Below are 25,862 nucleotides of genomic sequence, written 5' to 3' on the forward strand. Positions count from 1 at the left end.
GCTCCAGGGTTCACCTTACGGACGGTTCCCCAGGCACGAGCTTTGGGTTTATTATTTAAACTTTGTGCTTATTTGTATTCACCGAGGCCTACCCCCCGATACCCCCCCTCCACCCCACACTGTTGAGCTACAAGAAAAGCCGAAGACGACTTCCGGTAGGATCCTTCAAAACAAAAGCAAGTAGCACATCTTCACCCCCAATTATTGCTTATTATTTAACAATTTCCATCAGTTTCTTCCATTACATTAAAATAAATAAATAAATAGACTGCATTAAAAAATTGCATTTGTTTTTATGCTAGTATTTTGAGATGGTTTACACAAGTAATATTAAACAAATTGATCGTTTGAGTTATTTATTAACTCCAAAAAGGAACATTTTTCACAGCAGCAGTAAGAACAACTGAGTAAAATAAAGACATTTTGCGACAACAATCCATAACATATATTCGTATCATTAATAAGAGTATCAACAAATGCTTATTTGATTTTATTTTAAATTAAAACAACTATATATTGTGCCATGAGATGACTTGTTGTATTTGGTGCAGTAGAAATAAGATTGAATAGAATTTTTTTTACATTGGTAATGATAATAACTATTAGTACACTGATGTATAAAAATAATGCAATTGCTTTATTGTTAAATTCCACAATCATATCTAAAATTATTAAATGACTTAAATTTACATACATTATTTTTTGTTTTTTAAATTCAAACATAACTATATTTTGTGCCATGAGGTGACTTCTTGTTTTTGGCGGTACACAAATAAAGTTTAATTAAATCATTATTAACAATATTAACTATAATTGCAATGATGTACACAAATAACGCAATTGCTGTATTGTTAAATTTAGTAAACATATCTAAAATGAAATGATGTACGTTATTTTTTGTTTTAAAATCAAAAACTAAAATTAGACTCTAAATGCGTTAATACTCAGGCTTATCTGTATTTAATTAACTCAAAATATGAAATTGTTTTGTGAATTTTTTTTTAAACATCACTTAATCTGAATTACAGTAAATTTATTGAATTAGGTAGTTAATCATTTTTATGATTTTGTAAGATATGATCTGAACTTTACAGTTAATTGTTAGAATTGTTTTTTTTCTTTTCCGCTCTGAGTGGAAGTAAATAGTTTTAACTTGACAAGCCGAAACCGTCACTACTGTTTCCCGCAATGAAGTCAATGCTGTCCGAAACCCAATGGCTGGCTCCCATTGGTTGTTGCGTCATGCTCACACGCGTTTGATTGGCTGTAACGCCTGTCAATCAGAGCGGCTTCTCTTTTAAACATGAACATTTAAACGATTATCATTCTTGTTTCTGTTGTAAAACGCACATTAATGACGTTTGTTTGATTGAACAGATGATAAACGGAGTTGTGTTTAGTGAAGTTGATCCTGTTGAACCTTTTTTCCTACTCTAAAGAGTGAATGGTTAGCTTTGTGGCAACATCCGTCAAGTCTAATGAATGATACAGATCAGTAAATTTCAAAATAAAAGTAATGAAGATTTTAAATTTGTATTTTTGAGCTTGTATACATCTGTGTTTCCATATAGGTTCAATTCTTAATAGTTGAATTAAAGCATTCAAAACTTAAAATAAATAATAATAAATTTATTAGTTTTTTTTTTTTTTTGGTGAATTTCGCAAATTATTCTGAAACACTGAGAATGTCTAGATTATAGAGAGATGTTTAAAAGTATACACTTAACTGGCTGCTTAGTAACTTGAGTCAATTTGTCTCATGCATTTGTCTCTCAAGGCACACCAAATGTAAAAAAATAAATAAAATTAAACTTTGTACCTATATTAACAATATACACTCATTATTATTAAAGTGTCTTGAAAAGGAATCAAATTAACCCAAAGAAAAAAGTTTTTATGATCTTTCACATTTCGTCTTTCAAATAAAAAGTGCAAATAACAGTGTTTTTAATATGAATCAAATCAAAACGAAAACTTAAGGCTTTTTACATGATTGATATTATTATTATTATTTAAAAAAAGTGTAATAAATAATATTCAGTAATTCTTATCAAAGTGTCTTCAATACAAATATAAAACAAAACTAAATATGATTAGAACTACAATTGAACTTTATTCTGTTAAATATTGTTTTGTTTTATAAATGTATTTTTATATTATATAGTTTTATATAAATTAATTATTATTATATAATCATATTTATAATGATATATTTATAATATCAATATATAATATAATAAATTATTATAATTAAATTTTGTTCTGTGTTGTTTAATGTTAAGGGTTTAGTTTAAAAAAAAAAAAGTTTTTTAGACCAATTAGGTGAAATTGGATAATTTCCCACGGCACACAGTGGGTAAAACACCCTGGTATAATGTAGTAGTAACAACATCTTACTTTGAAAACAGCAGAGGATCTTTAAAGCACTTGAGTTATGCTAGCTTGACAGTTGTGTGTTTCAATCCTTCCTGTCCCGCACCAGGTTAATGCGCTTAACTAATGCAGGGCTTTACACTTTGGAAACATGGCTCACTTGTAGTAGGAGTTATTTAAAGCACGTAAACTTTGTATGATTTACTTTGTATTTTCTACATTATCAAAGCAAATTGATCAAAGTGACAAACCAAGGGAGTACTGTGTGATTTTCCAGGCTGTGTTATTCAGATAGTGATGAAGTCATCACCATGAGATAATAACTCATATCTACAGAGCAGAGCCTGTGACGTTCTAAACTGCAACGTTATGAGCAGCAGCGTGTCAGGAAGTGTCGAGGCTCGACTCTTTGCTTGATCAGCTTTTATTTGGAGCCTTTGTCAGCGCTGCATTGCTGAGTTGCCCCCTCTCTTCCTGGGATCAGCCTTTTAGCTTTGACAAGAGCCTGGGATACAGTAGATAGACATCCTCTCTAGTGCTGATTTTTATACTTTGCACCACAGATAAGCAACTTTTATCACCGCGGGAGCCACAAAAATGGGTTTTCTCATCCGAGGGCCAAATTATCAACATAATGACCAATCTGATTACGTGTTTTCATAGATTTTGGCTATTTTTGTTGTTGTTTAGTGTGTTTCTGGAATCATTTAGTATATTTTTGTTGGGGGTAGTGTGTTTTGTGGCAAGTACTGGCTTTATTTTCTACATTTCTGTTAATGTGTTGGTCTGAACTTCATTTTGGTTCTCACCAGGAATTTTTTACAGTGTAGGGGGATTGCGTGGCGCACGAGCGAGTGTTGTAGTCCAAGTGTGCAACAATTATTACGACGGTACCAATTAAAAAAGGAAAAAACAACTAAAAATCACACATCAAATGAGAAGTGCCCAATTTTTTTTTCCGGAGTTATTGCCCTTGTTTCGTTTTTCTTCACTCTGTTTGAGGTATCCTCAAAGGTGATAGCTTTTCTTAGAAATCCTTCAAGAAAGGATAACCAAATTGGGTGTGTGGCTTCAGGGTATCAATACCTTGATGGAGTTCGAAAATGAGAAGTGTGCAATTATTTTTTCCGGAGTTATTGCCCTTGTTCCATTTTTCTTTACTCTGTAAGAGGTATCTTCAAAGGTGATAGCTTTTCTGAGAAATATTTTAAGATACGATAACCAAATTGGGTGTGTGGCTTCAGGATATCAATACCTTGATGGAGTTTGAAAATGCGAAGTGTGCAATTATTTCTTCCGGAGTTATTGCCCTTGTCCCGTTTTTCTTTACTCTGTTCGAGGTATCCTCAAAGGTGACAGCTTTTTTTTAGAAATCCTTTAAGAAAGGATAACCAAATTTGGTGTGTGGCTTCAGGGTATCAATACCTTGATGGAGTTCGAAAATAAGAAGTGCGAAATTATTTCTTCCGGAGTTATTGCCGTAGTTTTGTTTTGTTTTTTTTTAGTCTGTTCGAGCTATCTTCAAAGGGGGCAGCTTTTTTTTAGAAAACGTTTAAGATGGTTAGTAATTTTATATTCTGATGTGGTAATATTTTCTCATGTATAAATCTAGGTTAGATTTAGAACATTTAGGAAAAGGTTATAATGAGAACCAAACTGGTTTCTCTCAACTTTTTGATTGATCTCATTGCGTCACATTTCCTCCTTGTGTTTATTTACTGCTATGAGTTTTCAGGTTATAAATTCAGGTCGTCCTCGTGTCAGATTATTGTTGCTTCACTATTGTCTCAGGAATGTTTGTATCTACAGTACAGTCATCGACAGTAGGAGTGGAGCGGTGCAGTATTAACAGAAGGTTTTCCTTGCCGCCATGATGAATTCATGTTGGGTGTGGGATACATATGTATGTGTATATACGTATATATGCATATGTGTGTATCCATAAAATGAAGAGTCCGTCCTTAAGACTGCTCTACTGTAAAGTGCCTTGAGATACCATTGGTTATGATTTGGCGCTATACAAATAAAGATTGATTGATTGATTGATTGATATTGATAACTTCACCATAAAAGGCCCTAGAAAACAAATCTAAGTCGCCCTTAATGCAAATCAAAGGAACGCACTGCTCGTTCACGCCCACTTGCGTGTTGTCACATCCACGGGAGGGCACTGCCAACGATCAACTATGAGAGCCTGAGTTTAGCTGCTCAACTGGTTTTTATCTTAGAAAAGGTGCAACCCTTTAGGATTTATGTTAGATCTAAAGATAAATTGATAGAAATCATGTAATCGTGCAGGAATAATCAGAGGTTAGTATAAAGCAGGGATGTCCCAGTACGACATTTTTACTTTTGATACCATTATTGATATTGCTGCTTTGATCAATAACGATATGATACAATATCAGCACGGATCATACTGTACATACTTAAATTGCTTCTTTTTTTTTTTAAAGTGAAATGTTTGAAAATACGTGATCAAACGGAACAATAGTCAGCAACTGTAGGTATGAGGAAAAACTGACCTGTTTATTATTAACCAGCGGGTTAAACAAGTTTTAACCTTAAACAGAAAAATATTCTACAATTGAGTAAAATAAATAAAAAAATTTAATTAGAATTCTAAAATAGCCTCTAATAAATCCAATAACAACAAAAAATAATATTTTTAAAATGCAAAGTAACAACTAGGTTAACTTAACAGGAGAATAATCTTCAAAAAGAAGAAAATAATAATTGGAAGACTGAAAAACAAACTAAAAATAGAATTAAAAAAAGTTTTTATTTTTAAAATGCAAAATAACAACTTGTTTATCTTAACCATAAGAATATTCTACAATTAAAAAAAATGAATAAAAATAAATTAGAAGATCCCGAAAAAAATAACCTCAATAAATCCAAGACGAACAACAAAAAAAATGAAATTTTTAAAGTGCAGAATAACCACTTGTTTAATTCAAACATGAGAATATTCTACCGTTGATTAAAAAAGTTAGATTTGGATAAAGGCAGATATATTGCAATACTTTTCTCTCTTTTTTTTTTTTTTTGCTTAAATTGGACTAATATCAGAGATCAATATAGAAAATTTGGGACACACCCTTAGTATTAAAAAGGTTACCAGGCCGAGGGACATAATTATTCTGAATTCCCTTTTATTTCCCACATAGAATCATCTTTATTTCACCTACAAGCAGCTGGACTACACTCCTACTTCTATTATGAAATAGTTTCCCTGATTATTTCTCCTGTTTGTGGAGGATCAGCATCACACGCTGTGCCTGAGTCACAGAAAGCATCAGCTCAGCTAAGCATCAGCTCAGCGGTGCAGAGCGAGGTGCTGCTCTTACATCTGTGGCTCAGTGACAGAAAGGAAATGGAAAAAGTCCTCCTGTCATCAGGGTCAACAGCCACAAATTAGTTCATCTCCTTCTTCTCCTTCTCCTCCACTTTGTGTGTGCATTACGGCCTCGACAGAAACAATTGAACAGGGCAGCGTGTGTACGCCTGCCTGCCACAGTCTTATTGGCAGAGATCAGGTGGTTTTAAAAACCCAACCAGGATTTATCAGACTGGGTTTGAAACATAGCAACAGAGCTTTGAATAGTTTACCTTCACTGAGCCTCAATCACAAAGCTCTGTGTGTTTTATTAAACAAGGTTACCGTACTTTAGCATCTAATCAGATGAGAAACATCAGGAGATAAAGGTGAAGCAATTAGGACGGGAAAGGAAAATATGAAGGAAAAACATCTGAAAGGTTCTTCAGATCCTCCAAACAGTCGTGTATTTTTGATGCTGATAAAACTCCAGGTTAATTAAGTTTCATAATGAGAATATTTCTGATTCTTCTTCTTCTTCTTCTTCTTCTTCTTCTTCTTCTTCTTCTTCTTCTTCTTCTTCTTCTTCTTCTTCTTCTTCTTCTTCTTCTTCTTCTTCTTCTTCTTCTTCTTCTTCTTCTTCTTCTTCTTCTTCTTCTTCTTCTTCGTGCCTACAAAGAAAATGCTAATTTGATAAATATATGAATTAAAGATCCAGAGGTTTCAGCTAATTAAGCTATTGATTAGTTCATCATGTGCTGCCAGTCTGCAGTCCCAAGGTATCCACTAACCACAATAAGATTCAGCTCCTGATCTTTCTCATCAGGTCAGACAAACATCATGAAGGTAGTGGGAATTAGTCTATTGTCTATTGACTTCATTAAGATAGAGACTGGTTCTTGTGGGACAGTCTTTTGAAATCCCAAAAAATACTTTTTTTGAAACAATTTTCATTGGACTATAACTGCATGTGGTAATGTAAGAAAAACCCTGATCTCTGGTTAAATTTATAGTATAAAGATGACTAGTTCTTGGGATATAATACAATTTTTTTAATGCGACAACTTCATTTTTATTCCTGACCCCAACTTTGGGTTATTTCACCACTTGCGAATATTAAAAATTCTTGAAATGAGGCTGATTTAGCTAGCTTCTGTGTATTTTATTGTCTATTAGTTTTTCACTGGTAACATAAACAAGTATAACCATTGCATCAGAAAAACATCCTATGTGATGTAGTTCCTGAGATATTGGAAGCTGAACGTGGAAGGAAAATAAGGACACGTAAAAATGACAGAAAAATCCCCCTCCTCACTAAATGGGCCTTGTAGTGGTTGCTATCTGCATTCCCACACTGTTGTTCAAGCCTTGGCACTGAGCTCCCGTTGCTGCTCATCTTTATTGGCTGCTGATCCCCATTGGCAGCGCCCACCATCCTCCCTTTAGATGCCTAACGACGCCCAACACGACCACCAGATGCTGAACCGCCCTCTGGCCTGTGTGTTGTGCAGAAAAAATAACAACGGTATTGGCTCCTGAATCCTGAGCCAACCCCCCCCCCAACCCCCGCCCCCTGGCATTAAATGTAACTAGCCTGATGTCCAGCAAACACAGCAACAGTGTCTGTCCAATGTGTAGATGATGATTTTGGATTAAATCTGCCTCCAGCTGCCTGCTTTCTGCTGGAAAACTCCGGCGTCCTCTTAGGGCCGTTTTCATGTTAGCGGGCGGTTAATTTGCTTTAGTGAGCTCTGTGGCCAGCCTGAGTAGTTACTCTTGAAAACATAATAACAGCAGTTAGAGCTAACACAGCTATAGAGCACAACAAAGAGGAGTTTGTTTGTCAGGTAGCTTTTTGTGGTTTGGCAGACGCTGCCTTCGCAATGCAGTGACTGGGTTTGAGAGTGAGACTGCAGCTCTGTGTGCTCACTGGAGGTGGAATTCATCAAAAACGAAAAAGAATCAGCACCTATTTCATCTTCACACTTGATTTTTTTAACACCTCTAAAAGGCTTAAGGGTTTTTTAAATGTTTTTTAGTCAGATTACGGCATCCAAACCGTCAAATATGAACCTAGTAGTTTTCTATTTTGGCGATATAGAAAATTACAGTATCGACTATGACGATACATATATAATTTTATAGCTTATTTTGGATCACAATACGTGTTTTAGGAGTGGCTGCTTTCACGACTTCTACGAACAACATGAAAAGAACAGTTTGATGGATTTCTGAGTGCTTCTTAACTCAGAACTTCCCAAGCCACTACAGAACTCACTCACACGTGCTGTCCGCTATAGGAGAAAAAGCTAAAAGTGACGCATTTGTTAAAAGATGTGCAGGCGTGGCAATTTAAGCCAGAATTGTCCTTCTGGTATGGCTTTATTTAGTTGAAAGAGAGATTTATTTTGTGTATTGTGAACTACAATAAGCAAAATGACAGAACAATACACAAACTGACCTCGAAAACATAATGAATGTCAACAAAAATGATAGAAAAATGCACAAAACTACAAAACAAAAAAAAATTGAGAAAAAGACAACATCTGACCCAAAGACACAAAATGACCCGGACATACAAAAATATCAACAAAATTACAGAAAAGTATGCAAAATTACAAAAAATACAAAAAACAACTACACATGCTGTCTTTTATAGTAGAAAAAGCCAAAAGTGGCACATTTTGTACAACTGATTGTTAATAAATGTGCCTGTGTGACATTTTGCATCAGCAAATTTTCTCCCTGAATTATCTTTCTGGTCAGACTTCATTTGAATTAAAATTACCTATAGTTACCTATGGCGATATACGACTTATATCGTATATCGCCATTTTGAGAAAAAAATATCGATATGACTTTTGGTCCATATCGCCCAGCTGTACTCTCAATTTATCTTTCAGATTACAGCATCCAAACATACAAATATGAACACAAGTAGTGCTAGGCATTTTTAAATTGTTTATTGTGATCAACAGTGTTGTGTGTATAAAGTTGATCAGCGAGATCTTGTTGTATTAGTTATGACCTTAACTGTCAGCCCTAAGGCAAAGGCAGAGTCTGAACTCCCACAACCTATTATCACTGCTTAGTAATTGGCTGTTGGACGCAATGGAACATTCATGTGTTTAAAGTAGGAGAAGAGGAGAGTCTAAGGCATTGTTTGCATGATATTTTGCAGGATAAAGGTGATTTTCTTGAGTCATGTCCAACATCTATTCCCGTCTTGACTGAGGGCTCAATTAGCAGCGGCTAGTCCTTACGTGGATGCCGTCTCGGCTCACGGCAGAGGTGAACATATGGCATGACTAATCCTAGGTTGTAGCCTCGAGGTTAAGACCGGCCTTCTAGAAATCCCCTGAGATCTCACTTCCTCTGCAAGCTTTTCTATTCATTATCTTGTCTACGGTGGCCTGCACAAATCTCATTTTCCCCTCATTATGAAAGGAAATGCCAATACTTTTCCTACCTTTCGTTTGTACATAAACATGACGTCCAACTAGCTCCACCTCCTGTTGATTGCGCATCGCAAATCTGTCACTGTGAAGTTCTTGACGAATTTCAAAGAATTGACCAGTAGTCTAGCCATTGCAGCAGAGATATTCAGATACAGCTTTGGTAGGTGACTTAAAGGTTTATTTTTGTTCAGAAAGAAGAAACCTTTAAGTCAATATGAAAAAAGAAAACATGACCAACTCAATCGATCCAACTTTGGTAGATTTTCTAACATATGCACATCAGAGTCATGGGCGACTAGAGATTTGACGGGATTTCATCCCGTCTTACTCAGGGCGCACGGCATGGCAGGGTCCATCCTGGGTCAATGGGCAGTTCATCCTAAACCCAAACACATAAGAGATCTGTGATGCCTGTTTTGAACTCAGGGAATAAATCCAACCAATACAACTAATGCAAATCTCATGAAAACTGGCAAAAAAAAACTGGACCCCTGCAAGTAAAAAAGAAATTAACTCATCAAGCTTCTCCATCAAAATAAAATTCTGCCCACACAGATTCAGTTAATCATTAATTTACAGTTTCTCCATTAATCTGATTTACTTTAGCCTACAGAACTAGAAACTCCAATTTTCCTTTTCAACATTTCCTGTTTCATTTCCGCCTCCATTTATCCTCTTTAGTTTAATTTCCATTTCATCATCTTTCCCTGTTTAGATTACTTTACTGGGTATTAAACATCCCCAAATCAAACCAAACATACTAAATAAGCTTAATAGAGTCAGCTACTGTTAATAATTTCATATTTATATGGTAAAGACAAGTTACAGAAGCCGAAAGGCTTACGCCAAAATCATGGCAGATTACGTCGCAAGAAATACCGAGGAAATGCACAATATAGTCCAAAATCATGTAAGTGAGGGTTTAGTTTTGGTCTTTATTAGTATGTTTATAGGTGGAGATAATGCACCAAAACACTGGATGCTAACAAGAAGAAGATGTCTGTTCATCTGAATGAGATTATGAAGAAAATATGACATGTTCTTCTGTTTGGAACACTTGTATATAAACGTAAATGTGTGATATTGTCCTGATTTCATAAAAAAAAAAAAATGTGTTTTGATGTTCTTCACTGTGTTACAAGACTTGCTACTTTGCTGTTAGAACCTTCAGAAACATAGGAAAACAAACTTTAACTCCAGTTAACTCAATCCCTATCAGGCAATTTTAGTTTGATTTTGCGAACTTCAGAACGGCAGGAACGATATAAACCCTAGGTTCCCAAAGTGGGGTATGAGTACCCCCCCAGGGGTACACAAAATGTCATTAGGGTATGTGAATAGAATTTGAAAACAGCATTACAACATTGAAAACTAGAATATAAATAGACCAGCAGTCAGGAGCCTCCATGCATTACTACAGATTACACATTGGCCTATAGACTACCCTCTAGCAGCGACAAAGAAAAAATCTCATCAAAAAAGCGCAAATCCGACGAGAGCTACTGTATATTGCTTTGCTCTATAAACCTAGGTAAAACCCAAGATACGTAAATGAAGCAAAATTTGGGGAAAAGTTCAAATAGAATGTGTGACGCCAGCAAATTTAAGAAAAACCAAAACAAGCTTGCCAATATTTAAGGCCAATTAGCTCAGCTATGTCTTGCTCCATTGGATGCACTCGGCCTCAGGATGTTTTTCATCCTCAAACCGTCCCTGGGTGGGAAATTATTGGCATTTTTCATTTCGAGGGATATCTTTAGTTATAACTATTGAAAAAAACAAGTAAAGGGAAAAAAAACATGTATTAAATTCTCTCTGTTGTAACTCTCATGGTACCCCAGTAATTCTGCTGTGATTAACACAAAAAGACATTCTGAGCATGTGTCTGTGAATCTGTCTTTGCTTCCTGTAACTTTGACTTCTGCCGTCGTTGCCCAGCGGCAGCCAATATGGGTCCTAATTACATTCCGTGGAATGAGGGAGTCGTTGATCTGCTGTCAGTGGGAGATGCATATCAAACCCCTCCATGGATTGTTTTCTGTATGTCTGACACAGCAGTGGCTTCTGCTCCCAGGCAGGAAATGTCATGGTCATTTTGTCTTGAAGCCAGCCTCCTGCCTTGGGCTATAAATGGTGTGAATAGATAAAGGCGATGTCAGTCATCTCATGGACCCATTGTTCGCTTGCTATTAAAAACACCTGCTTCAAGATATATTTTTTTGTTCCCAGTATTCTTTAGAGCTCTAGTGTTTGTTGCACAGATGAAACAAACTGTTCTGGTCAAGCCTGATGTGGTGACGATACGATGTATCCTGATACTAAACAATATGATATACATCGCAATATCAATAATTACAAATTTCACCTTCACAATCACCAAAATGGTATAAAATACAATTTATTTCATTTTTTTTTTAACTTGCGAGAAGAAGTAAATGGTAACTAACTGTAATTCAAGTACCAATATCAAAAACAAGTGGTATGATTATCAATCTGTCAAATTACATTTTTGAAAAAAGTTTAACTTTTGCTTCTACAGCAGATTCTGATTCTGCCCAGAATGTTTTATGAAAATAAAATGCAATAAACTTCCAAGCTAAAATGCATTGAGGAGTGAGGTGTTTACATTATATGCATATGTTAGCGCAATTAACTCATTCAGCGCCAGCCATTTTCAGATTTTCTACCCCCCTCAGTGCCAGCTGTTTTTGAGCATTTTGACTGATTTTAAAGACCCACAGAATATTTTCTACTATGACTATCTGAAATCTGAAGGAAACCTCTACTTTCATCAAAAAAAAAAACATTTGTTTCTGGCTCGTTTCGTTCTTTTGTAATCAGCCGTTGAATAGAGCAAGTTTTACACAAATCTTCAGTTTCAGGGCAAAAAGCTGAGAAAACAGCCTTTTTGTAAAAAAAAACCCTGTCAGTGACTTTACAGCTATTTTTTTTTTTTTTGCTTTAGTGACAACTCTAACATCTGAACATTGTTTCCTTCTATAAAACAAAAAAAAAACACTGAGACAGGGCTTTTGATGGCAAAATTATTATTATTTTGCAATCTATGTCAGAGTTGAATAGATTTCTTACTGTATTTTGGCTTTCCTCCAACTTTCTCTCCCATCAGTCTGCACATGTAACTTCCTCTTCCTCCCCGACATGCATTCCCCATTTTTTTATGGTTTTATCTCACCCATGAGTTCCACACATGCTCTGGTCGAGTGTGCGCTGTTGGGAACGTCAACCCTGTATGTAGCGCCATTTTCTGTCTCATAAACGCCTTTCCTCCTCTCCCTCTGAGCTCTGCTGAGCATGGATGATTTCTCATCATTGAGGTGTGAGGTGTTTACATGATATGCATAGGTTATTTCATTAAAAAACATGATTAAAATTTGATACAGTTTTTGTATCAGTACGATAATTGCGCTATGAAATATTGTGATATATCTGCTGTTAATACAACTGCTATTAATTTTATATTCTTCATACCATATATTCATAAATTATGGAAGTTGAAAGGCTTATGCCGAATTATGCAAGTTTACGTCGCAAGAAATGCCATTATGGGAATAATATTGTGGGAATGCGTGACTTAGCCCAAAATCATGTAGGTGAGGTTTTAGTTGTGATAACCTTCCAAAATGCATTGAGGAGTGAGGTGTTTACATGATATGCATAGGTCAGCGCATTTAAATATATTTTCGTTAAAAAAATATGATTATTGCGCTATGAAATATTGCGATATATCGCCAAATTGATTTTTTCTTACACCCTTACTACGCACCCATTACTGGATTTTAGACCACGTGAACAAAACGCAATTTTTGAAGAAAATAATTTTCTCTGCATGCTAGGTCTTTAAATCCTGGGAACAGACAACTGGCAATCTTTATTTATCTTTATGTACTTTGTGCCCATTTTTTTTTTTTTATTACATTTTCTGAAAGTGAAGAGACAAAACAGAACATTTGCCACCAGTTACTATTCGGGCACTATTAGTACTTCTCGCGAGATACAAAATAGAAACTCTTTTACTTTGCTATGACCTCTAGTTTTCCATTCTGGCGTATACCCATTTCTGTTTTATTACCGTCTTATTGCCTTTCCCTAATTTGACGTAATTACCAAACTACTAAATACAAAGTAGGAATGAAGTTATATATTGTAAATCATTTTTAAATGCATGCATTGCTTGATAGCTGTGTGCATGCAAACACAAGACTAAATTTTACATAATGTGTATCTTTTCTCAAAATTGCGCATGTAATAAGTATTTGAACCTATTATGGTACTTTGTCCAAATTTGGACTGTTATTTCTCACAATATGTGCAGTTTAGCTTTAGATCCACTAAGTTGGACTCACTGATAACTTCAGACCATTTTTGAGTGTTTTGGCACCGTAATTTTTTAGAATTAGCTTGCAATCACACCACTGCTGATCTCAGCAGGTTTAAAAGCATTGAGACCTGAAAATAAATCACTGTGATGATAATACTGATGAAGGTAATGATGCGTGCAATGTGGTATTAGCCCCTTTATCTTTCTCCAGCACGAATGATGACCCACTGCACAGTTTGTTGATCTTTTTCATATTTGTCATTCTCAACACCGTCGAGGCGTTCTGCTGACCCGTGCTGCTTTTTCTTGGCCACAACAAGAGGATATTGGATATTGGATCACCCACTTCTCAACTTGTGTGTGTGCGTGTGTGTTCATGGTAGCACGGGAGGGCGTGTTTGCTCGGAAATGACGGGGAGGTCGACTTTATTAAAACATCACCTGCTTCATTTTGTTCCTCTGCCATCCTTGCTTCCCTCCTTCTGCTTTGTGGAAGCATCCGCAAAGGGATACAATGGCCTACTCTTATCACATCCCTGATTACTGTTATTTAGTCATGTGACTGGGCTTGATTTGCATGAATGGACGGATACTACTGCACGCACACACACACACACATGAAGCTGTGCCCTTCCATTGCAAACAATAATGACTCTAATCAGCGCTTTATGTGCAAGTCTGTTTGAAGCTGTTCGTTCCTTTCACCAGAGCCTTTACATATTTACAGTAGATTTGGTATTTGAAATTAGCTTTTGGTTCTATTATACATGTTTTTAAAAACATATATATTTATGCTGCCTTGTTATGTAGCAAGTGTTGACTGTGTGTGACTAAAGGCAGGGATTTACTGTGCAATTTTTGGCCTATTTTGAGCCGATTTTTAATTTTTTTATTTTAGGGATCAGGCCGAGTCTCTGCTAAATCGTGTGTTGTGCATCGTGTAGTATACATGGGGTCACGAGAACTGATTAACATCGTACGACCAGCTCCCTATCAGCAATCGTATGATTGTAAGAAAATCTAACATGTTTGAAATCCAGTCGCTTCCTGGTCGGTCGCATCGCCGCCTTTTCTTTTTTAAAGCTCTTTTTGCTGAGTTTTGCGAGTCTCTATCCGCTTCCGGGTTCTTCTTCTTTGTCTGTTTTAATGGCGACGCTTCAGAGTTGTTTTTCTTCTTCTAATTTGTACGTTGAATTTCCAGAAACAAGACCCCTATGTGTCGTGTATGAACGTACAGTGTGAGCAGTCAGAGTGTCGGTCCGTACAGTGTGAGAGCATGAATGTGAACTGTGCACATTCGGACTCTGCAATTAAGTCTCACAGTTTGAGCTGGAGCTGAGTGCAACGATTGAAAAAAAATCGCACAGTGTAGCCCAGCCTTTAAAGAACTTGTCACCCTTTTTGTTTGATTTCATTTGCACTTGGAGCCAGTTTGATGAATTGCTTACATACATTTTTAAAGATGTTTGAAAAGTACCCTGACTTAAATCCCTTTTTCCATTTAGGGTAATGGTTTGTTTTACTGGTAACTACCTTCAAAATAGTCTAAATGATCTGAATTTTAAAATTATTTAGCAAATTAGCACTGATTAATATCAAAAAGCAAATATTACACCCTTTTTGTAGGGCTTACAGTTTTCAATGATCATGGAAATATTGTTATTTATCCATTTATTTATTTATTCATTTGTTATTAAGCAATATAACACAGGATATAGCCTCACATGCATTTTTGGGACATAATCACACATTTACAAGCAATTTTAAAGTAACAAAAATGTCAAATTTTGCACAAAATTTATCGACAAAAGTCTTGCGATATGACAGACATTACCTCCTTGAATGAAAACAGCAATATGATAAGGTCTAAACCCTCACTTACATACTTTGGAACCATATCACACATTTTTTAAATGATATTTTTGCCATAAAACTGATACCAAGTGCAGCAAACACGTTAATTCAAACGTGATCTCGTAATTGCGTGTTCTTTTGACGCACTTTTGCAGCATAGAAATATGAAATTAATAACAGTAGTTATTTTAATTAACCGTATTAATGTTTGACCTGATTTTGGGAAGTGTAATGAGCCCAGAAAACTCACGTGGAAATTACACGGAAATGGTAGTACACTTTTAGGATATTTGGAAATGGAAAATGTGAGAAGTAGAAATGCAGAATTAAAAAATAATTGTGTCGTTCCACATTATATTTTCAGTTTCTGTGTGAAAATGTGTAACTTCCTTTAAAGACTTGAAAACCACATCTCAGAATTCAACATCTGTCTTCCGTTCCTCTCTCAGGTCATGAGTTCCTCGAGGAAGGTCCCAGTCGATTATAACATCACCTGTCCAAAGCCCCGCCCTGCCTGGGCATTGCCCCGCCCCCTACCCCTGGGATCCCATCATGAGTAAGACCCTCATTTTCTCCTTAAACACTGTTTGTGGTGGGTTTTGCTGCTTTGCTGCTTGGTCTTACTTGTTTTTTAAAAACTGTTGCTGGTTTAACGTCTGCTACCAAGACGGCGAGTGTTTGAAGAGGGAAGGAAAATAACTTTTTATGGCATGTGGTCATAAAAACACATTTACAATGTGGTAGTTGTTGTGCACATGTTAGGAACCACTGCTTAACAACATAATCTATTACACCATCATAATTTGTCAAAAAAGCTTCCGTTAAGGAAAGTATACAGTATGTTTTATTTAGTATTACCATAACTCTGGACTAACTAACTTAGCCACTCTAGAAGATGAAATCAGCATTTTGTTGAGGTTAGCATCTTCACTAGAGGCTAAAACCTTTTACTTAGGATGTGTTGTTTCAAATGGTGACCACAATGTGATAATAATCAAAGTAAAAACAAGCAATAAAAGCTTCATTTCTACAAATTCATACAGAATAGACCTTTATACCCTCCTAACAACAATAGGAACAACCGTGCTAATGCTACCAGTTAGCATTAGCATAGAAAAACAATCCCTATTGCTTTTAAAATTCCAGCCCAATATACCAAAACAATCTTGAGTAGGACTTAAAAGTCCTGAAAGCATCGCTGTAAACATTACCAGTGTGGATTCAGCTGGTACGACATTGAAAATACAATAAAATAGCCTGGTTTGATTCTTTGTGCTACATAGACTATACAAAATAATTATTAGTTAAAGGCAGGGTCGGTAACTTTCTAAACCTAGCTTGATTTCGATGTAGCATGCTCCGACAGCTCCGCCTTCCGACTCCCCCTCCCCCCTGTGCTTCCTCTGAAGCCACCCCCCGTCACTCACATGAACGCGCACGCAGAAGCAGACCTCAGCCAAGCGTATGATGTCGCATTCAGCGGTAAGATATACTTTATCATTTTATATGTTAAAAAAGTGACTAATTTACTATCAACGGTGGCGGCCAAGCTAGCATGTTAGCATTAGGTTACCCGGTAGTAAAGCGTTTAGAAGGAGGGCGACATTCGTCCCCAAGTTGTAGTCCTCCTGAAAACAAAGGTTTATTATAATGAGTTTTTCTTTACCACTACTCAGAGTATCGATCAGCTGGTCTGCCACTGTCCTAGAACATAAGTAATACATCTTTTACCTAATTTATTTTATTATGATCATCATTTTCAAATATGTTTGTTTCAGGGCATATTTCACTGAAAATGTTTAATGTAAAACTAGGCTTTTGTTGTAATTTCATTTTTCCATCATAGGAAACCATCAGGTAATAAACTACTTGGATATGTTAAGGTTTCATTATTCAGACGAACTTGACTTTGAAATTTACTTTGATCTTCTGACATGTTTCAAAAAAGCCACTACTGATTGCTTTGATGTGTATTCATGAGTTATTTCTCCCTGTCGCCCTGATGGTCTCGAGACAGATACATCAAAGCAATCAGTAGATGCCTCTGAGGAAGTGTGTATAAATACAAGAAACCGTAACATATTATTTTAAAAAAGAAGACAAAATTAACTTGCTGGAATTAATACATTACTTTCATTTAAAGTATATTGTAGTTATTGGTAATATCCCAGTGCTTGATTAGGTCTGTTTAATGGTTATTATTGTTTTAATTTACAACAACTTGATAAAGAGAGGTATCATAGTTACAACATATTTTCCATATAATTTATGTTTCTAGCGTGAGCTGAGTGAAAACACTCGCTGTGCAGCTTCTCACCAGGGTAGAAGCATATGGCAAAGCGAGGAGCAAGTGCCGCAACCCTCGCCGCCTCATCCCTCATCAATCACCCCCGCACTGCATGATGGGAAGGCAACTGGAGCGGGATGCGCACTTCATCAGCTCCATCCACACTTAACATCTGTGCGTGTGCGCGCCGCTGTCAGCCCGTATGACCGTAATGGCATGGCCTCGCATGTCTGCTCAGTGTGAGTCATCCCCTGGGCCCGACTGCAGTTTATTCGCTTAATGTCTCGTGTGGTTGTACGTATGTGTGTGTGTGTGTAATCACACGTGCACACACACAGTCACTGCAGCAGGAGAGATGATGGCTTTCAACACACAGGGTGTGTCCTGTGATCTGATGAGCGTACACCTGGGTGGAATTTAGGACGCAATTTAGCTGATTATTGGTTTTTTATTATTGATATCACTGGATAATATCTGGGTACCCTTTCATGACAATATTACACATCATTTTTTCACCTGTGTTGCAGTGCTTTGACAAAATAAAGCCTATGTAAATTAGAAAAGGAGAATTTCTGCTCCTCATTTGACCAAAAAACCCTCTTTTCATTTTTTTTTTTTCAATTTCAGAACCTGTAAACAATCATGTGTGAGGCCTACAACAGTCCTGATGACGTTGAATGCTTTAATTAATATTTTATTTTTATTAATATAAGAAATAGTTCATCTGAAATTTGAGGCTTGAAAAGGCTTGTAATTCTCAACTAGTTTGTCTTTGGGCTTCACCATCATCCCACAAAGACAAAACTGTGACCCAAACCAACCAAGTAAAAGATGTTCAATGTTGTTCAATTTCTCAAAATTATTCCTTGAAAAGATAATAAACCTGTACCTGTAAACACTGAAACAAAATGCCTCACACCTGGTGATCAGCCTCTTTCTGCCTGAACAAAAAGTCCAATTTAAACAAAGAAAGTCTTTATAATTATTCTAACCGTCTGTTAACCTAATTTGTTGTTAAATCCAGACCGTTTCTGGCTATACGCGCATAGGGCCACATACTGTAACCCACTAGGGATGTCCAACAACCGTCTGTATGATAAAAACTGACCCATTTAAATTAGAAGACACTGTTTTTTAAAAATGTTATTTTTTTTTTCCTGATATCAGACCGATATGGCACGTGGTGGCGTAGCGGTTTGCACGTCTCACAGCAAGACGGTCCTGAGTTCAAGCCCTGAGGTGGACACTTGGGTCATTTCTGTGTGGAGTTTGCATGTTCTCCCCATGCTGCGTTGTTTCCTTTGGCTTCTTCCCACAATTCCAAATCATGACTGTTAGGTTGATTAGAGTCTCTAAATTGTCAGTGCGAGTGAATGTGAGTGGTTGTCTGTGTGTTGCCCTGCAATGGACCAGCACTCTGTCCAGTTTGTACCCCCACCTAACGCCCAATGAGAGCTGGAGATGGGCACCAGCAGTCCCCCCACGACCCTAAAAGAAGGTAAAAGCGGGTCAGAAAATGGATGGATGGATGGATCTGATATCAATATTAGATCCATATATCGATATCAGATCAATATATATAATTATTTATATTTTTATTTTTTTATTTTTATTTATTTATTATTATTATTTTGATTTGCATTACAATAATTATGGGACCACTGTGCAATAACATGTCCACCCTTATATGCATGATAGTGTTCATACAGTGTATACAGACTTACATGTTGATGTTACTGGGTCTTTTTTAACTTTCATATTTTATCTAGTCTTTGCTGCTGTAACACTGTACATTTCTCCATTGCGAGATGAATAAAGGATTATCTTATCTTATCTCTTAGGTTGGGAAATCCTTCATTTTTGATAGTTTTTGATGAAAATGGGAGAACAGTTGGAATTTGTGAGGAAGCCCGTAAGTGACGGCTGTGTATCATACAACATATTTCTAAATTTAATACATTGGTGTTGGAAACTGATGAATTTATTTTGCTACTGAAGGGTTCAGACGTTGTCATGTCTGGCCCTGATGTGGAGACAAACCTACAGGTACTTTAGGAATCCGTATATCATTCGTTTTTTCCCGGAAGTCTACTCCCATCCGACGCTAACGGCTATGCTAACGGCAGTGCGGCATGACAAGATCGCTGCTTCCAACTGTACATCCGAAACGTGTCCTTTTCTCTTTAGCTGGTGTTGGGCACAGAACCTCCTCACGGACATTTCGGAGGATTTAGAGACTCCTAAGTGTTGCAGAGCTAAAGATATCTCGGAATGTGTAACGCTTCACTTCCGGGTCACATACTTTGGAAAATCGGTAATGGAGAAGACACATAACGGTGTTCGTTTTCCGTTTTTCGTTTTCTGTACCGAAGCAGAAGAGTTTGAATTTGAAAAACAAGGCGTTTTCCGTTTTTTCATTTTGGTTTTGGAAACAAATATCAAATAATGAGTGTTTTTTTTTTTTGTTTTTCATGTTTTTGTTACATAATGAATAACAAATGAACGAATGATACACGGATTTTTAGGAAACCCCATTTCAATGAGCTGTCATGTCAATATGGTCAACAAGGTCCGATAAAGTGGAGTGATTGTGCAAACATTTGGGCTGACTTATTGTCGTCTCAGGAGAAAGAAAGAAACCAAATGTTGGGGGATATCTGTGTGTTATCTCAGTGTTGGATCTTTGTTTTGGCCTTTGGCTGTGTGAGCTACAGCAGGGCCTTACTGTCGGGGTACTTGTTTTTGTCCCACAGGGTCACTGTGTGTGTGTGTGTGTGTGTGTGTGTGTTTGGTTTTCTTTGCTGCTCCGCTCACTTCATGATAAGAGCTAAATGTCTGTTCCTCCCACCAGCCCCGTTATTAACCCTCTCCATGCCGTGTTGCTTTCCCTTCACAAAGCTGCTGGGCTGTAATTCTTTACAGTGGAGGGGCTGGGATTGGGTTACCAGGGCAACCATCACGTGAGGTGACATTACATTCAATTATGGCTTTTCCTTACACACACACACACTGCCAAACAAACAAACAGGTGTGTGTGTGTGTGCGTGTTAGTGAGGTAGTTAATCTAATCGATTGGACGTGATGAAAGTGTGATTGATGAGTTGATCCATTCAGCAACAGGACGATCCCTTCAGCAGCACTGTGCAAATATTTTTAGGCTTCTTTAGAAAAATAAACATTTGAATAGAAAATCCAGTTTAGTTTGGATTGAATGTAGGGCTGAACAATATGGACCAAAACTCATTTTGTGGTATTTGTTTTCTCAAAAAGGCAATACATGATATAAAACGCTCAACATCTGACCAGAAAGACAATTCTGGGTTAAATTTGGTGATGAAAAATGCCACACAGGCACATTTATTAACAAACAGCTGCACAATGTGGGTCAATTTTAACTTTTTCTCCTGTAAGGGACAGCACGTGTGAGTGAGTTCTGTAGTGTGGCGTGTTTAGGGTACACTCAGAAATCATGTTCTGAGAAGTAGCAAAAGCAGCGACTCATAAAATGAGTCTTTTAACAAAAAATAAGCTATAAAAGGAAAACATATCGATATAAGTGATATTAAAATTTTTAATATCGCCAAAACAGAAATCGCAATATCATACCTACCAAGTTTTGGATTTGAAAATAAGGGAAATTTTCTTGCGCCCACTACGAGCCGTCCCACCTTTCCAACCAAGCTCCAGTATCCCTTATATTTTAATATAGGTGTATAATAAATCTAAAATACCCACTTGTCAACCACTTAATAAATACAATTATGTGATTAGAGTCTGGTAGGTCAACTTTTACTAACATTGAAATGCTGTGAACATTCCTACTAGGGCTGGGCAATATGGACCAAAACTCATATCTCAATATATTTTCTCAAAATGGTGATATACAATATAAATCTAGATAATTTTATCAAATAAAGTCTGACCAGAAAGACAATTCTGGGTTAAATTTGCTGATGCTAAATGCTACACAGGAACATTTATTAGCAAACAGCTGCACAATATGTGACACTCATTAATCATCTAACTGAGCTTTACATGTTGTTCTGAGAAGTAAAAGCAGCGACTCCTAAAACTAGTATTTTGATACATAAGATATATATATATATATATATATATATATATGAAATAATATAGTTTCTTGAATCTCGATATATCGCCCAGCCCTAATTCCTAAATTGTAAAACAGCCTAAATAAAAACATAAATGTGTATATGAAGCACATGTGTTTATTTAATATACATACAGTTTATATACAAGTCAACACATTGCATATTTACTGTTAATTTCACATTGTTTGTCTTTAAGTTAGACATTAACATTTTATTTTCATTATATATTTTATTATAATTTCTCATGCTCACTCATGTGGTTCTCTGGTATTCACTAATGACTTATTATAGCATATAACACTTTATGAAGCCGTGTATATTTGTGGAGCTTGTGATTGGCTGATTTTTCATGGTGACTTCTGTCGTTCCTTCCGCTGTAGTAGACGTTAAAATTTCAGTTATTAATCTAACAGAACGTGTAACTGTGTCACATCCTGATGCTCTTTAGGAAGATAAACTCTCTTTCCCATTTCACAACATATTTACACCAGTTCTTTGTTTTCTTTCACCAGAACATTTTCATTCATTCATCTCTCTTCTGAGATGTTTCCGGGTTTGTTGGCGCTGTCGGTACTAATCTCGCGAGAACTGCCACTCAGACCATTTCAGGTGGAAGTTCTCGTGAGGCTAGTGACGGCGTTCAGTTTGGTAAGGTATCTTTTAATTATTAATACATTAAAATACGGGATATTTACGGGAAAATACTAAAACGGGACGATGGCGGGAAAAGAGGGGTAAAATACGGGAGTTTCCCGGCCAAAACGGGATACTTGACAGGTATGCAATATATCTCCACTATCTATAAATTCCCCAGGCCTAATTAAATGTATGTATTGATAGCACTGCGTCGTGTTGATTAATTCATTTCATCATAGTTTTCATTAGTTCGAACCTGGTAAGAGCCAGATTGATGTGTAGCCCCTCCCTCTAACTTGAGTTCTCCACATTGATCTGGTTCTGTGTCTGGCAAATCCTTTCAGAACCAGGGAGGGACATGAATGGAATATTTGAAGCTGATTGGTCGACATGCGCCACAGAGACGCTGCTACAACAACAACAACAAGGCTCCGCTGGTGAAAACATTCTTTTGGGATAGTAATGCTACGGTCATTATGTCGTTGAGTGACTTTTGCCATTTTTGCAACACGGGTATGCGAGTTAGGGGCACGTTAACCATCCTCCTGCGTTGACATCTTTCCAATTTGATTTGGAGCTATGCTAATAGCGGTTGCCCAGCTAGTTCCTCTCCTCGCAACTGCGCATGCAGCAGTTTTACTTTTGGCGCTTCTGCCTTCGTCACACCCGGATATCCCGCCCTAAACCACAGCACTGCCTCATGATTGGTTCTAATCGGTTCGGTTTGGTTTCAAAAGGCAAAGGCGTTTTTTTATCCAGACCACACACACCAACAGGTGTCACCTACTGGTTTCACACCAACTATCCCAGTTTCTGAACATTGCTGTAAGAGTTTGTAAGAGTAAGTAAGAGTTTTCATATTAAATTAACTTCAGGCAAACCATTGCACGTTTTAACCACTCGAGGTTTCATTTCTCATAAAGAATGTTTGCTTGGTTTGGTGATGAAAGAAGCAAACTCTATTTCAGATGAAAACTTTGATTGGAAGTGAACTCATTTTGTTTCTTTGTCAATATCAAAACCAACCATTGCCTCTGCACAATAATAGCATGACATACCAACAGCACCCTATCATCTCTCTTTATTTTTTTGTTGTATTTTCAGTTTATTAGTTTTACACAAACATTACACAGTGAACAACCATTAACACTGCAACAACAACAATAATAGAGCTGCGAGACTGGTCCATATAATAAAGTATGTGTCATCAAAAGCACAATGAAATAATGAAACATTTACGTATTTGCCCATACCATATGGTGACATCTACCAATACAATATGTTCATGTCCAAACCCAAATCAGACTTGTGTCCTCTGTTCAGTGATAAAAAAAAACAAATTAAATTAAATAAAGTTACCAATTTAAATCCAGAGTATAATTGAGTCCCAGGAGTTCCAGTGGTTTCCTCCTTTCCTGCAGAAAAAGACGAGTCCTTCCATTGATGTAATGTCCAAGTTTTTCCAGAGTCACAACCTCTGAGATCAGAGATTTCCACACAGAGATAGGAGGGTTCTCTCCAACCCACTTTACCATTATAGCTTTTCTTGCTAGCATTAAAAGTGACTCGATTCCATTTTTTATATATATATTTTTAGAGAGGCAGGGATCTTCCCAAACAGACACATAAGTGGGTCTACTAACACCTGTTGACCTGTTGCTTTGCTAACACTTAAACATACGGCCTTCCAGAATGTTTGGACTTTTGTACATTCCCACAAACAGTGCAACCTGGTGCCTATGCAAGATTTACATTTGAGGCAGTTTGGTGAGGTTCCTGTTCTATCATCTCTCTTTCTTATGCCCTCCCTAATGCTTTTACCCTTGTATACCCTAAGGGTGTGATAAAAAATCGATTTGGTAATATATCGCAATATTTCACTGCGCGATTATCATCGATCCAAAAAAATGTCCAAATTGTTTTTTTTCAATCATGTTTTTAAACAAAAAAACCATTTAATTGCGCTAACATAGGCATAGCATGTAAACTACCTCACTCCTCAATGCATTTTAGCTGGAAGTTGATTGCACGTTATTTTCATAAGACATACTGGGCATTTTTAGAGATGTATTAAGAGCTTAACATAATCAGAATTGGTTTTAGAGGCAAAAGTCAAGTTTTTTTGAAAAAAAAAAAAAATTGACAGTTTGATGAACATACCACTGTTTTTTTATGTTGGTACTTGAATTACAGTTGGTTACTAGTGATGTAACGATTAATCGTAAAGCAGTTAAAAATCGATACTGTGAAAATTGAATCGCAGTACTTTTTTTAACCAGTAGAAGTTTAACATTCAGAAGTGTTGGCGGCGGACGGAATCTGTTCTGGCCGCCTTCTACTTTCTAACATGTTCATAAATGATTCCTTACCCCTTTAGCACCAAAAAATATCTGTAATATTACGTGAATTTCTGTAAAAGTCACGTTTTTCTATTATCTCTGTCTGCTAGCATAGCATCTCTTCTTCACTGCAAGATATCTGCATGCCAACCGACCACTGGGTTACCAGCGCCCTCTGCTGGTCCAAACAAATATCTGACGTAAATCAGTGAAATGACTGTTTTTTGTTTTTTTTTTAAGTCCAATTGTTAAGGCACAAAATACATTTTCAGTTGCACTTTTAAAAAGAAAAAGAACTATTATGCAGTTTTGCATTGTTTACTATAGAACCAGAATTTAAATTAATAGGCTTTTTCTTCATTTGTATTATTCCTTTATTTATTTCATTCAAGATTTGTTTTTAGTTAAATTGCATTGTTTTGAATAGTTTATCAAGGGATTGTTTTGACAATGAAAAATAAAAGGAAAACAGTATAGTTTTTTCCCCAAAAAAATAAAGGAATATTTTTCATCATTTTTCTACAGTCCCATTTTGTAAAATTAATCGTGAGAGAATCATATCATGAACCCAGTATCGTGAATCTAATCGTATCGGGAGTTGAGTGAATCGTTTCGTCCCTATTGGTTACCATTTACTTGTTCTTGGAAGTTTGTATTTCATACCATTTTTGTATTTGTAAAGGAGAAATTTGTAATTATTGACATCGCGATGTATATAAGTATTTAGGATATATCCTCAGGATATATCGTATTGTGACATGCAAATCTTGAATTGTATTGTCAGATGTTTTTCAACCTAAAACGACAAAAAAAAGCAACTTTTGTAACTGTCAGGGTTTTCCTGTGAATTTGGAACGATTCCAAAAGTGGATTATGAACCCAAACTGATCGAAATCAGCTGTTCTTCATTCATTCAACTCGAGTACAGGACAATTTTGACGTGAAAGAAATGATGATTCCTCTTTTTCAATTGTGGGATCATGAGTACTCAGATGGAGATGTGACAACTAGCAGGGTGAGGAGACAAGAACCAACAACTGGTTGTATGTGACTAGTTTGTGGTTCTGCTTAAACTGGTTTTAAAGTAGTTTAACTAACTAGAAACCATATTAACTCTATTATCTATCTTTGAATGATTTGATTTGATG

At 36.5% G+C, this 25,862-nt stretch overlaps 1 protein-coding gene across 1 annotated transcript in view; it reads left to right on the top strand.

The window, feature by feature from the left end:
* usp6nl (USP6 N-terminal like) overlaps positions 1-25,862 on the top strand; it is a 103,884-nt gene that overhangs the window by 313 nt on the left and 77,709 nt on the right. The window contains exon 2 of the mRNA XM_028449623.1: positions 15,793-15,899. Coding sequence (XP_028305424.1) covers positions 15,896-15,899 — 4 coding nt within the window. The 5' untranslated portion in view covers positions 15,793-15,895. The remainder of the gene's footprint in view (positions 1-15,792; positions 15,900-25,862) is intronic.

Source organism: Gouania willdenowi, chromosome 6 (genome assembly GCF_900634775.1).
Source record: "Gouania willdenowi chromosome 6, fGouWil2.1, whole genome shotgun sequence".
Classification (NCBI taxonomy): domain Eukaryota; kingdom Metazoa; phylum Chordata; class Actinopteri; order Blenniiformes; family Gobiesocidae; genus Gouania; species Gouania willdenowi.